The 15,268-nt window shown below is 45.1% G+C and overlaps 1 protein-coding gene and 1 long non-coding RNA gene across 6 annotated transcripts in view; one reads left to right on the plus strand and one right to left on the minus strand.

Annotated features, from left to right (window-relative positions):
• Window positions 1–15,268, plus strand: part of BACH2 (BTB domain and CNC homolog 2) — a 324,594-nt gene that overhangs the window by 295,050 nt on the left and 14,276 nt on the right. For all 5 annotated transcript variants that reach the window (XM_074368612.1, XM_074368613.1, XM_074368614.1 and 2 more), the window contains one exon: window positions 6,967–8,565. In XM_074368612.1, coding sequence (XP_074224713.1) covers window positions 6,967–8,565 — 1,599 coding nt within the window. The remainder of the gene's footprint in view (window positions 1–6,966; window positions 8,566–15,268) is intronic.
• On the minus strand, window positions 6,413–8,834 carry LOC141578374 (uncharacterized). The gene is made up of 2 exons (XR_012508729.1): window positions 8,485–8,834; window positions 6,413–7,615 (listed from the first exon to the last, which is right to left on the minus strand). It is a non-coding gene; the product is annotated as an uncharacterized LOC141578374 (long non-coding RNA).

Consider the following 15,268-nt stretch of genomic DNA (forward strand, 5'->3'; position numbering starts at 1 on the left):
GATCTAAACAGTTTCTGAGTAATTTTTTGTTAAAGTTTTTATTTTAATTTTAAAAAGTTTGTACTAGTTCATGATTTAGGAAAACTACAAGATATGCATTTCTGTAAACCCCTGTGGACAGAAGAAATCATAGTGAAAACATGGATTATTATAAAGTCCTTCCTCAAGAGTTCCTGGGAATTAATTTCAGGGAGTCTGGGTCTGTGAACTGAACTCAAGTCTGGGATCATGACTGTCTATCATGGAGACTTAAGCAGGGCTTCATCCACTTAACCTACATAATTTTCCTTTTTTTTTTTTTTAACCAATTAAGAAGTACTTTAGTGGGCTAACTGTGTATTTCAGTCCAAATACCCATTATCCTGCCAGTCACTGCTGACTACACTGCTGATCCAAGTAGCTGTGCCAGCTAGTCTTTGGAGTTTCACTCAAATGGAGTTCACTGTTTGCCTCTCCCCCAGCATGCCATCACCCCCACTGAGATCAGGGAGCCCATTTCAACTGCATGGGACAGGTAGCATGTGCATGTGTGTGCGTGTGTGTGTATGTGTGTGTGTGTGTATTGATGGGGCCAGATTCATGAGCTTACAACCTATTCAGTTGCTGAGGGCCCCATGCTCAGAAAGACCCTGTCATCATCTTGAAGTTCTTAATCTCTGAACAAGAGGACCACCTTTCCACTTTTCACTGGGCCCTGCAAATCCAGTCCTGGTGTTGGGGTGGAAGAGGAAAGTTGTGATTAGAGGCCCAGGAAAGGCCTCACTGAGCAAGTGGCATTTGAGGAAGAGCCTGAAGGTGATGAGAGGGTGTGCCAGGCCCTTCTTTGACTTATTCTGATGAACTTCAACTCAGCCTCCAACACTAGGGGCAAAGATCACCTCTTCTAGGAAGGTGACACTGATGCCCTTAGTAGTTACAGCCTCCAGCTTGGTCCTTCCTTATCTCCCTGCAAATACCCGTTACATACTTAGATTCCATTATAGACATTTGTACTGAACGTCTGTCTCTCTGGTCACCTCTTAGCTCCCTAGAGAAATACAGTATTCACTTACGAAATAACAGCAATAATAATAGCTGTTACTCAGCACTAGACCCTGTTCCAAAGGCTTTACGACAAGGCAGGCACTGTTGGTCTTGCAGTTGGAGAAAGTGAAGCACAGAAAGATTAAATAACCAGCCCAAGTTCCCCAGCTGGTCCATAGTAAAGCTGGGATTTGAATCCAGCTGGTTCCCTCAGACACACTGCAGAGTCAGGGCCCAGTACGTGGTTGGTGAATGAATGTGTAAATGAAAAATAGTCAGTGATTGAATGATCAGCTAGAGAATCTCAGGGACAGATTTACAAATAGGAAAGGAACTTTGTGTTGTGGCTGCAAACCCAAATTCAAGCCTGCACAGGGAAGAAAAGACACTTAATGTTATGCTTTAAAGCCACATTCACTAACACAGATTTTTTTTTTAAAACCCACCATATGAAATCATACACTCATATGTATAAATCAACTTGAATGTTGCTTTAGTTTTTGAATTGTTACTTTGGAGATGGAAACAAGATTGATTTCTCTGGCTCTATCTTTAACTAAAATTAATACTCAAATAACCAGAAGCTTTGTTGAAATAGTGAGGTTAATTTAACAAATACATCCTGAATGTAGTATGCTGGTATAGCATGCTGCTTTGGGAAGAAATGTGTGATCATATGGATATTAATTATAGAAAATTAAGATTAGAAGTGATGCCTCACGGCTAAATCAGTCTTCATCCTGCAGAATGGGATGCCGTGCAGTGCGGGGGTGGAGAGGAGGAGGGAGTTGTCACCAGTGTTGTTTTTTCTTTGACAAGTGCCTTTCTGTGCAAATACAACCCAACTCAGTGTTTTCAAAAGCCCATCAGCATAGCTCTGTTACCGCCTTGTCCCTCCTCCTACAGTGTAGGCAAGATCCAACTTCATCAGGACGATGTAGCTGAGGGTGAAAGATTCCATGTTTGGTAAGGCTGTGACTATGGGACCTTGAGCAGTGTGCCACTCATCTCCTAGAGCACAGTCACCAGATGTCCTGACCCATCTGATGAGTCTTCCACAGATGGGCTCAGCGCTACAGCCGTGAATATAAATACTGCCAGGACTGGCTGAGGAGACCATCATCATGTGACTTAGGTGCTCTTCCAAGTCTCATAAAAATTCCCAAACCCTATTTTCAACTTATGCCTGAAACCGCACTGCCTGACCCCATAATAATCCAGAGCAACGAAACTGTTGGAAGTTTCCTTTCAGAAGCTCTGTCCAGCAGCACATGGGGCATCTCCTGAGACAGTGAGCTCCCCAGCTCTGCCAGCAGCACCCAGCGTGCCCTCTGCCAGCTGCGTTTTCATCATTTCACCTTCCTTTCATCGACAGCAGGGAGATGAGACATCAGAACCCAAGGGAACAAAGGATTGACAGTCATAGTTTCAGTGGGTCAAATTTTCAAGACCTTAGTGCACATGGACTCACACCCTAGTGCATGAATCTGGTAGTCTGACTGTTTCTTTCAGACCCAAAACCCAAAGGTCAGTGCCACTTACCTTGTGCATGTCAACTGCTGGATGAGGTCACTGCCTCCTTGGGAGCAACCAGAGAGCAAGGCAGGATCATTTCCTGTCCTCTCCCAGGGCTGAGTCCCACTGGGCACACTCCATTCTACCCAGCGTGTGATCCAGCCTCATCGATAGCACAATGTGTATCGCACATTATGGGACCAACCAGTTCCATATTGAAGCGTGATTTAAAAAAAAAAAAAAACTGTCAAAATTAACCCAACCAAAATATTCCATTCAAAATGCAAGACTGTTATCCCAGGTGTCCCTAGTACTATATTTTGCATGTGTTTATCATTGTCTTAGGCCATTCCTGACTAGTGAATTTTAGCCTAGGTATGTTTGCTTCCGTTAGAGCAGTCAAACACAGCTCCATTAACACCAGTGAGATGGAACTGGCTTGTTATTTCTCGTCACTTCATTCCACTTAAACTCAATGGTCATTACCTTTTTAAACAACATTTTTATGGATCATTAGTTTTGTGTTGTGATTCTCCACCTCCTACCCCCTCTTATTTTTTCCTGTTATCAGAGCCATACTTGGTAAAAACAGAAGGTGAATGACAATGCAGGCCTGTGGCCACAGTTTCATAAACGTGCAGCTTCCCATTGGTATTTGGATATTTGCTTTCTGAGTACAATGTGACTTTAAATGATTCCTCAAACTGGAAAGAGAGTACAGTCTACTCAAGATGGAAGCTAAACCAGTATTCTGAAAGCCTCTGCCTGTTTTAACACCGGCCTGCGTGTGTGGTGGTCACTTGCTTTCTGTTTTGTGTATTTGGAGCTAGTGCAACTCGCCCGAAGTGCACCAGAAATGGGTTCCACGAAGAGAGAGCTGTGGCAGTTCAGAAGATACCCATTGTATCGAAGCAACCCTTGACCCAGATCAGACCCAGTTGGGGCCTGGGGTCCTGTTTACCAGTGTTCAAGGGATCGAGCCAACCTCAGTAATCTCCTCTTCTGAACTGGTGGGGGTTTCTCAGTTGAGGATTTCTAATCATGTAATCTTGTGATAGCCCTTCCATCATTGACTTACATTGTTACTTAAAATTAACTTGTCATTGTTCATATCTTTTCTTCCAGGCTAAATTGTAGGTTTCTTGAGCACAGGGCTAAGTCTTATACTTAACTGTTCCTCATAGCACATGGGATGGAACCCCACCTCTCCACTTTAACTAGCTCTGTGACTTTGGATGCATTCTTTCACTTTACTGCTTCTCAACGTCCTTATCTCCAAAACAGAGGCAAACATGCCTGCCTTGCAGTATGTTATGAGAGCCAGCTAGCATGGCACTGGGCACTAGAAGGTGCTTGGTGCATAGTAACTGACTCATTAGGCAAAGCCCTGCACACAGAAGCTGAGTAAAATTTAACAGAATTGAATATGACAAAGCAGGGTTTAAATTCTTGTCGGGGGTGGCGCTGGGGGAAGAGCTAATTATGGACTCCTGAAATTTCATGGTGAGGACACTATTTCCTCTAACCTGGACTTGAATGACAGTTTACAACCCTGTTTTTATTCCTGACTCGTTCATGACCATGTGATGATGATCTCAAGCTTATCATGTCTCCTGAGCCCAAAAAGATCAGTGATCTGATTTGGGATGTGGTGACTGTGCTCACTGGCATGACTGGACCCACTCATACATTTAAGCACGAGCTTGTCCCTGCGTGGAGAAGCTCTCTGCAGCTCCTTGCAGCCACGAGGCAAGTGGTGACTCCCAGGATTGATCTAATGATCCCCGTGGGTGTCCCTTGGCTTCTTTAGGAATTTTGTTTAAAAGTAGCCATAGTGAGGGACAGTGGTAGGGCTTACTGAGACCAAAAGTGTCAAAGTAAAAAAGAAATGGTCATGAAGAGGACTATATACAAAACATAAATCGCATAGAGATGGGTTCCCCCATTTCCTGTATAGTGAGCACATCTGCCAAAACTCAAGATGTGTATTATCCACTCAGCAACTGGCAGATTGCCTTGAAGCAGAGCAGAAGATGCTGACTGATGGAGAGGTCAACTCTGCCTTGATTCTGCCGTTTTCACTTTGTGGTGGAGCTATGTTACAATGAAGAAATGGGTCGTGTGACATTTTCATCAACCTTCATTGGTTACTTATCAATATACATTTCCTTAGTTTACATTCCCTTTTATTTTATTTTTTTTAATGGAGGTATTGGTGATTGAATCCAGGATCTCATACATACTAAGTATGCGCTCTACCACTGAGCTATACCCTCCCCCTATACTTCCTTTTAAAGGTTCCTGGGAGAAAACTTCATAAAACGGGCATTTGCTGAATTTATTGCCATGTCAGCTTAGTAGAACAAAAGTGAAGGTCCCTTTCATTACTGGTACTAGGGGACACGACAAATAAGCCCTCCTGCCTGCCGTTGATTAGTTAATTGGTTTAGTTTGTTGGTTTACACAATACCTTGCTTCCAAAGTAATTTGAGACAACACTCACCATAAGACTATGTTGTCACCTTCTGAACACTGCAGTTGTATGGTAAGGGCATAGTTAGACTTCTGACATATTCAGTAATATACAAGCTTTTATCAGATGTTTAGAGACCCTCATTAGGTGCGGGGTGACAAAAAGAAATGAAACAGTCGCTGATCTAAAAAAGCTTTGCTGTCTAGCAGTAGAAACAGACACAATTAAGTACAGTAAAAGGGAGACAGCAGTGATTGCCCTTGTAGAACTTTAATGTGGGTCTTGCAGTCATGGGGTTTTGTTGTTGTTGTTTTTTGTTTGTTTGTTTACCCAAACGTCTCAGGACTCATCATTTGATGGAGAATTTTTTTTTAAATTTGATTTAAGGATGGAGAATTTTTTTTTAAATTTGATTTAAGGTACTTTAAAAATATTAACAATTAAAACTCCATTCAGCTCTGTATCTAAGAACTCTCCCTCACTCTGCATTCCCTTAGAATGCAGTGATGTACGATCAGTTCTGCCCTGGGGAACGCAGGGCATTTCTTTACTCTGGCTATGGGGTCTGAGAGGATGGTGTCATGCACTCTCTACGAGGTTTGCAGAGAGCTCCCAGAGGAGCTGATGTCCGAGTTGAATCTCAAACAACAAATATAGATCCTCCCAAGAGTTTGGGCTCTGGGTGCTGTGCTGCATTCAGTCCATGTGGCAGTCAGCTACAAAGCTTGCCGATTCATCTTGCTCTGCACCTATTCCCCTAGCAGACATTTTTAAATCACTGCTACTGTGGCTTCCAGCAAGGACCCCATGACCACTGCTTTCATTTGTTTTGTACATAATGATTCATGGACCTGCCTGCCTTCCCTTCCTCTGGGGTCAGCAGTGCTTGCAAGAACCTAGAGGATGCATGGTTTTGAGCAAAGGATAAGGAAGCCTGCCCTGAACACCAGCATATGTAATCCATTCCCATCTGAGAAAACAATTGGCCTTAGGCAACATATTTCTAATTGTCTAAGTCACTCTGCGGATATGCGCATGCACGCATGCGCATGTACACAAGCTGTGCATAAACAGCACGTTTCCAATCTGTATAAAATGTAATGGATGAGCAGCACATGACAGTAGGCTCAGCCCCTGAAGATTTACCGGGAAAGAAGACAGCTGCACTGCATGGCAAAGCTGCTGCTTATAATTAGGGAAGGAATTGCCCAGGTCCTGTGCCATTCAGCAGCTTCAGCCGTTTAAGTGACAGCCGGTTTGTTTAGTTCTGTAACCCCCCTTCTTTGTGGACCAAGAGTTAATTTCTTGCTGAGAACACTGCTTTGGATTGTCATCATCTCTGGTATCATTGTAAGATGGGATATGACATGATGACTGAAAAGTCCCAATTGAAAACCATGATGAATGAGCAAAAAACAGGAGTTGCTTTTAATGTCTCTCTTTAACTTTCCAAGTGAGGGAAAACTATTTTTGAAACCCCGTGGACTTTCGGTTTTTAACGGGGCCATATTGCTAGTTTTGCAGTTGAGGAGAAAAGGATAATGCTTTCTTTGACTCGTGCGAGCTGGCTAGAAGTATCGCAGCACTCCTGATGTCCCACGGCTCTCCACAGGACGGACGGGGAGGGAGATTAATAGGCTTCCCATTGTTACCGTGCATTTTTGCCAGGATATTTCATTAGTGTCAACACTGAACCCGTTGTCATCTTGTTTAGCCACTTGACCCTGGTGATTTTCAATTCTGTGTGTCGTGACGGCGTAGAGCAGCGGCATGCACGAGACAGGCTCTAATTATTGGAAGCAGAATCATTGCTGACCCAGTACGGGATTAACTGCTCCTTTGCAGTCTTTATCCTAGGACATTAGCCCTGTCTGGTTATCTTGCTTCAGTTGAGGGATTCCGGACAATAGCAGTGCTGATGGTAACGGTCGGCAATTTCCCTGTTTGTTTTGCAGGTCACGGCCAGGGGGTTTGGGCCGCTGTTGCAGTTCGCCTACACGGCCAAGCTGTTACTCAGCAGAGAAAACATCCGCGAGGTCATCCGCTGTGCCGAGTTCCTGCGCATGCACAATCTGGAGGACTCCTGCTTTAGCTTCCTGCAGACCCAGCTCCTGAACAGCGAGGATGGCCTGTTTGTGTGTCGGAAGGACGCGGCTTGCCAGCGCCCACACGAGGCCCATGAGAACAGCGCAGGAGAGGAGGAGGAGGAAGAAGAGGAGACGATGGATTCGGAGACGGGCAAGATGGCTTGCCCCAGGGACCAGCTGCTGCCAGACCCCATCAGCTTTGAGGCCACTGCCATCCCAGTAGCAGAGAAGGAAGAAGTTTTACTGCCCGAGTCCGACGTGCCCACGGACACCAAGGAGAGCTCGGCGAAGGACGCGTTAACGCAGTACCCCAGATACAAGAAATACCAGCTTGCATGTACCAAGAATGTCTATAACGCATCATCACACAGTACCTCAGGTTTTGCAAGCACATTCAGTGAAGATAACTCTGGCAACAGCCTCAAGCCGGGGCTTGCCATGGGGCAGATTAAAAGCGAGCCGCCCAGCGAAGAGAACGAAGAAGAGAGCATCACGCTCTGCCTGTCCGGAGATGAGCCTGACATCAAAGACAGAGCGGGGGATGTGGAAATGGACCGGAAACGGCCCAGCCCCGCCCCCGCGCCCGCCCCCGCCCCCCCTGCCGGGGCCGCCTGCCTGGAGCGATCCAGGAGCGCGTCCTCCCCCTCCTGCTTAAGGTCTCTATTCAGCATAACAAAAAGTGTGGAGCTGTCCGGCCTTCCCGGTACATCTCAGCAGCACTTTGCCAGGAGTTCCGCGTGCCCTTTTGACAAGGGGATCACTCAGGGTGACCTTAAAACTGACTACGCCCCTTTCACGGGGAATTACGGACAGCCCCACGTGAGCCAGAAGGACGCGTCCAGCTTCACAATGGGGTCGCCCCACAAAGGGCCTGGGTTGGAGGCTCTCTGTAAACAGGAAGGAGAGCTGGACCGGAGAAGTGTGATCTTCTCCTCCAGCGCTTGTGACCAAGTGAGCACCTCGGTGCACTCGTATTCTGGGGTAAGCAGTCTGGACAAAGACCTCTCTGAGCCGGTGCCAAAGGGCCTGTGGGTGGGGGCTGGCCAGTCCCTCTCCAGCTCACAGGCCTACTCTCACGGTGGGCTGATGGCTGACCATTTGCCAGGAAGGATGCGGCCCAACACTAGCTGCCCGGTGCCAATCAAAGTCTGCCCTCGCTCGCCCCCGTTGGAGACCAGGACCAGGACTTCCAGCTCGTGCTCCTCCTATTCCTACGCAGAGGACGGGAGTGGGGGCTCGCCCTGCAGCCTCCCTCTCTGCGAGTTCTCCTCCTCGCCCTGTTCCCAGGGAGCCAGATTCCTTGCCACAGAACACCAGGAGCCAGGCCTGATGGGAGATGGAATGTACAACCAAGTCCGACCCCAGATTAAATGTGAGCAATCTTACGGAACCAACTCCAGCGACGAATCCGGATCGTTCTCGGAAGCAGACAGTGAGTCGTGTCCTGTGCAGGACAGGGGCCAGGAGGTAGGGAACGCGCATAAATTCAAGCATGTGATCCACCCTCAGTCCTTTATCTGGACTCTCCCCGCCCCCCGCCCCCCACCACCACTGCAAGACTGTTTTTGTTTGTCAAGATTAAAGGTTACGGTAAAGGGACCGCCTACCCTATCCAGAGAGGCAGGACGCTTCAAGGTGATCCCAAATTAACCACTCTTATCCTAGAGGGCACTTGAAATTTGACCTACATTTTAATACTGAACTAGCAGAGGTAAAGCGGCTTCTCTGAAAAACTCAGGAGGAAATGAAAGTAAAAAGTCTAATGCTGGAAAGCACATGCTGGTACTTCGAATCCCCCCTCCCCATCCCTTTCTCCTCCCCTCCTCTGCTTTGAAAGGATGCTATACTCATCACCCTCATCCTTGCCCCTCACCTCTTCAGTGTGAAGGAAAATACAGAATCGCTTTCAAAACTGACTGAAATTAGATAGATCCACACTAAACATGTACTTTCCCAGCACCTTTGAGTTTTCCTTGTCAGCAGGGGACCCTGGGGCTGTCCCTTGTCCATTGTGATGCAGGTGATGGACAGCTCAGCATCCATCCTGGTCCCAGTGTCACTGAAGAAGCACCCTTGTCAGTCACACATAACTGTATAACATGTCGTTTCCCGGGCTTCCCACAAGCAGTGGGAATCAGTTTGAGGAACAGTGGGGTTGAGGAACGGTTTCTGTCCACTCTGAAAGCAAAGTGCTTTCTAGGTAAAAATTCCCAGAGGCTCCACCCATGTCTTCCCTATGCTGGGAGAGGGAGCAGGAACAATGCCAGCCACCTCGTGAGCAAGACTCACATGGCCAAGGAGAGAAAAGAATAGACGCCCCATATGTCCCCCCTTCCCCTGCAACAAGAGAGGCCCCAGAAAGATCTGAGGGAGCCTGTGTCGTGATCTGGCACTGTCTTGCCGATGACAAGGAACCAACGTGAGGCTGCCACCTGTGTCTCAGACCTGCCTCGGGAGCAGGAGAGAGCGAGCCCGGTGAGAAGTCCCTCTTGAGAGTGGCTTCTCTGAAAAACTCGGAGGAAATGAAGCGTGGTCCTCATTAGAGCAGCGTGCTCCATCCGCATCTGTGCTCCCTGGGTATTAGCCTCTAGTCAAACGGGGACGTTAACCCAACCAGACAGCAGAAATGCCACACGGGGTGAGGTGGCTTTTCACACAGCCACGTGCGGTTTATTCAGCCTCTGAGATTGGCGAGAAGCACATGAAGGTTTGGATTGGGCATGTTTTGAAAATAGATTCCAGAGCTCCCTGTGCCAGCTGCAGAAATGCCCTGTGGTCACTTCCCCATTTTCTAGCTGCTAGCCTGGTCCCCACTCTTCCATTCCTGCCTGGTGAAAAAATGAAAAAAAGAAACACATTGAAAGGATTTAATTTAGCTAAAAGCCATTAAAAAGGAAATTTGAATGGAAACTATTGCTATTTGAACACACCATGTCCCTGCAGGCTTGGGACAGAGGGTAGGGCTCAGGGCCCCAAGCCAGAGTCACATCTGTGTCGTCACATCTGTGTCCCTGAGCTGAGAGGACTGAGGTTTTATGAAAACAGTAAAAGGTTGTGCTCTCTCTTTCCTTGCTCATTTCTTTGCCTCTGATCACAACTTTTAGGAGGTTTTCTTTTTTACCCCCGAAATTATTCATAAATATCCCCCGTGCAGAAGCATAGCCACAGGGTCCATCAGCACAGTGAGTGATTTACCTCTCCAAGGATCTGTGTCTCGAGAAAAGGGTGAATGCCTTCGAGTCTTTTTTTTTTTCCCATCTCTCCCTTAAGAAGAGTCCCACCATTAGCTAAAAGGTGATGTGTGTTTATGATATTTGCCCGTGTCCACAGAACTGTCAGTTTCAGATAAATCTCCTTTTGTCTCTCTAACGACCCCAAAGAGAACTTAAGGTCACTTCCTGGAAGTGAATGCCACCAACAAGAGCCCATGTATCTTTCCTGGGCTCGGGACTGAGCACTTGTCTACCTTATAACTTTTTAGTGTTAAATGAATCAATTAAAAGGAGGAATCATTCAGCCTACAAAATAGTCATGAACAGGACTAGTCTCCCCTCAAAAAATACCACTTTTAAAAAATATTTTTATTTTTACTTTTAAAAGATAGTTCTGTTCTTTGCATTTGTAAACAGTCTCAAAAGAAGAGACATTTTCCAAATTTCTTTGCCATTTCAAGAATCACATTTAGCCCTTCTTGGTAGTACATTTTGGATAGGATTGTTATAATTAAGCTAAGCTATTTGAACTTTCAGTTTTCCTAAAGTAGAGGAGATTAGGTTTTTCAAGAACTGTCTCAGGAACTTAGCATGACTGTTCCTCTTTGAGTTAATAATTTGCTTTGGGGAGTTTCTTTGACCCCAATGGAAGTGTGGTCCCCAGTAAGAACACTGAAGGCAGACCCTTTACAAAGGGATTCATAACTGATCCAGAAGCCAACGTCTCTTGGGCTGATTCAGCCCCGATCTGCTCTTATATAAGGTCCAGGTGACTTCTCTTCCAAGTGAACCCCAAAGAGACACCAGAGCTAGAAACCAAAAAAAGATTTTCCATCTCCAGCCACCCATCTGTCCAGTACTTCAGTCGACAGTCCAGGCTTCTTCCAACCTCTCTTCCTCCACCTCTGTAAAGAGCCAAAATATTAGATCAAAAGAAAAGTGTTAACTTACTTTATATTCTATCAGATGTTCTGATTACACCCTCTTAACTCTCCCATCTCATCAACATTGACTTCTCATCCTGACTATTCCCTAGCTTTGAAGAAAACTTAAGTAAGCACAATATTGTCCCTTATCAGCAATCAGCTTTTTAAGTTCCTTTTTTTTTTCATCTAATCAAACACAGCATACCCAGCCCCTAACATACCAAACTTAGCTCCATGCCTTCAATAATGTACAAACACATTCACATCTCTAGGGATTTGGGTTTTATTTTGATAGCATGTACTATATAATTACAAAACAACTTGCTTTTTGCACATAGCTGCCTACCATGTACACGCCTCTAGTTCAGTCGCATAGGGTTGACACTTGCTTCTTTAATATCTGTGGTTCCCATAAATCACAATTTACTCAGCTATCACCTGTTAATAGACTTTCCAGTTTCCAGTTTTTTCCCTCTTATAGACATTGATGCAGTAAGCATTCTTAAGAACATATTTAGTGCTGTGTTACTTAAAGAGTTGGGGATTTTTTTTCTTACTTCCAATGATGAAAAAATGGACAGGTCATATTTAGTGAAAAAAGTAACATAAACAGTCTGTTATAACAAGGTCCTAGTTTAGTTTGTAAAGAAACATAAATAATAAAAGAGTATAGAGGAATAAGATAAAAATGAGAGGCAAAATTAGAGAGAGAGGATCTAGGGAAAGTCTTATTTCTATGTATTTCTGTAATGTTTGAATTCTATATATGTTTATCTCACACAGGTTCTTTTTTTTAATTGAGATATAATTCACATACCGTAAAATTCACCCTGTTAAAGTGAACAAGTCAGTGGTTTTTAATGATTCGTGAAGTTATATGACCATCACCCATGTCTAATTCCAGAAATTTTTATCACCCCATGAAAGAAACACCATATCCATCAGCAGTCGCTTTTCATTGCCCTCTCCTCTTAACCCCACGAAATCACTAATCCACCTTCTGTCCCTATAGATTTGCCTATTCTGGACATTTCGTTTCAATGGAATCTTACCATATGTGGCCTTTTGTGTCTGGCTCCTTTCACTGAGCATAATGTTTTCAGGGTGCCTCTTTGTCATCAATGTACCCACTGGGTACATGACCACGTATTGCTTCTTCAGTCCTTTTTATTGCTGAATAATATTCTACTGTGGAGATAAACCAATTTTGTTGCTCCATTCATCAGTTGAGGGACACTTGGGTTATTTCCACTTTGGGGCAATTATTTATAATGCTGCCTAGAGCTTTTGTGTACAAGTTTTTTATAGACATGTTTTCAGTTGTCTTCATTGTATACCAGGGAGTGAAATTGCTAGATCATATGATAGCCCTTTGTTTAACCTTTTGAGGAACTATGAGACTGTTTTCCAGGATACACTAAACCGTCTTACATTCCCACTGGCAATTTCTCTCCTTCCTCATCAGTGTTTGTTGTTGTCCACCTTTTTTTATTATAGGCACTCTAGTGGGTGTGAAGTGGTATCTCACTGTAGTTTACAGATTCTTTTTTTTTTTTAATTTTTTTCCTTCCAGTTTTATTGAGATATAATTCACATACAACACTGTATATGGGTTTTTTTTGGGGGGGGGGTAGGTAATTTTATTTCTTTGTTTGTTTGTTTGTTTAAATGGCGGTACTGGGGATTGAACCCAGGACCTTGTGCTTGCTAGGCACATGCTCTACCACTGAGCTGTATCCTCTACCCCATAAAGGTTTGTTTTTAAAATTTGAAAATTATAGAAAAGTCACAAGTATTTTCCAAGTAGTAAGCCTCTTAGTGAGACAGTTTTGTACCACAAGCATTTCTAATTAATTTTAGGTTTTAGTAAAGAAGCACTAGAAAGACAGTTGATTTGCATAATCAAAAGTATTGATTAGTTGGACTTGTTTTATTAACATGTTTCATGTCAAGAGGGATACAAGTGTGTAAGGGCAGTGTGTATTCATGTGTGTTTGTGTATGTGTAGGGCAGGGAGAAATGAGGTCCAGAGCAACACTGAAATGTGATAGAGGATCATGTCTGACTTTAACTCTTCCACCCAAATACGGACTTCCAGACATATGTTGCATTTAAAATTTTTACAGTCGTTTCTGTGGTTTGTTGAATCAGGCATCTTTTTAAAAGTATCTGTAATTGCTCTGCTTAATAGAAAGAAAACCTTGCTGGGCAGCATAGAAGTCAGCCATATGTCTAATTAAAACAGTGTTTTCATGTTGTCTAGAAAGACTCTTAGCATCTGGAACTCCAAAGCTACTGTATGACTGAAAGAAGAAAAGAGGTGACAAAGAAGGATAGGGCTGATAAGCAGAAATAATAATAATACTTCATATTTATAAAGCAATCAAACTTTTCAAAGCACTTTCTCCCATCTATTATCCAATTTCATTCTTCATAACAACTCTAAAAGCTGAGTATTATCTCTTTCTGACTCGCAGATCCTCGAAGAACTCCAGGGCAGAGAATGAAATACTTGCCTGAAAACCACACAGCTAATTAAGTGCAGTGTTACTTTAGTACCAACTAAATTCCAGGTGTCCTGTTTGCTCCAGAAACTGGACCATGAGGACAGAGGTTAGAAGTTGTGTAGGAAGCATGTCATAGCCTGGCAGGAGAGATTTAGTTATTGGCTTTGGCTCAGCACAGAGCTGGCTGTCCCCATTCCAGCAGCACTGTACTCAGCCCAGTGGGCATCTTGCTTTGTCCCCAGACAAAGCGCAGGGATACGCTTGTAAGAGCATAAGGGTTAAAGGTTTTGGAGAGGTGACTGCACTCTCAGGTCCTCAGGGTACTGCTAGCAGGATCCAACTTCTGTGGCTTCTACCCAACATCTAGTAGTGAATCTAAGAAAGGAGATAAGAAAGAAAATCAACAAACCCGCTTCCGTTGGGGATTTCTAGAGGAAATAGATGCTTCTTTTCACCTTTGTCTGCAACATTTGCATCTCTATCCTACTCCTCAGATAGTCCCCATTCCACACACCAAAGACACCAGGCGAGTGAGGTGTGTGTTGAGAGGCAAATTGAGGTGAGGGAGCCTTAGTACCTTCTGATTACAACCCTGTAAAAAGTATGCAGAGGAAACAGAGACCACAGGGAAGTCTGCCAGAGCAAGAGAGTCATTGTTCGGGAGTGGGGATTTTTTTTCTCCTCTTTTGTCTCATAATTGAATTTTCTGCTCTAAGTTTTATTTCTCATATAATTTTTAAATGGTATTTTGGTTTAACTGGGAGAGAGGGGATGTGGTTTGGCAGCAGAACCAGGGTGGCTGTAGGCAGGATAGAGAAAGGGAGCAGCTGATTTCTGTCTGGTGAGAAAGCAGCACCTGCACCCGGGGTCCAGCCAGCAGCATCCTCTGGTCAGGCCCCCGAGGAGGAATGTTGGGGTTTCATTCATTGTCCAGATGTCACAGTGTCCTCCCACGTTTCATCAGCCCCTGGGGCCTGAGATTCCTCAGCACTGCAGGGACCACTTATTTCACTGGGGGCTCCAGAGCTGGAAACCCCAGAAGGTATAATGCCCTTCTCTGGTCGCTACTGAACAGGCCAGTGTGGGTACCTGGGAGAAACATCCTCTGCCCTGTTCCTCCTGTTGTGCTCTGGAGGGAGGAGAGTGCACCCTACTGGTGAGAGGTGACAGTGACAAGAGCAGATCAGACAAGCCCTGGTTGCCCCTGATTCTTGAGTGAGTCTCCACGGAGAACCCAAGCTGGGGCAGTACCTGTGTGGCAGCCCCGTGTCTAGAGACATTGGGCCCCCGACCCCATGGGCCCTTCTCCTTCTCCACACCCTGGCCAGCCTGACATGCCTCTACGCTTAGCCTCACTCGCGTGTGGCCAGCAGACGGGAGCTGTAGGCCGGCAGTTCACAGGTGGTGGTGGTGGTTTGCAGGACTCTCCAGCTTGTCATGTCACTATATATGAAGGTACAGGGAATGGAAACCAAGCCACCGCTGAGGAGTAAAGTCCCGAAGGAATCAGTGTGTGGAGGGACAA

The sequence above is a fragment of the Camelus bactrianus genome, chromosome 8 (genome assembly GCF_048773025.1).
Source record: "Camelus bactrianus isolate YW-2024 breed Bactrian camel chromosome 8, ASM4877302v1, whole genome shotgun sequence".
NCBI classification, from domain to species: domain Eukaryota; kingdom Metazoa; phylum Chordata; class Mammalia; order Artiodactyla; family Camelidae; genus Camelus; species Camelus bactrianus.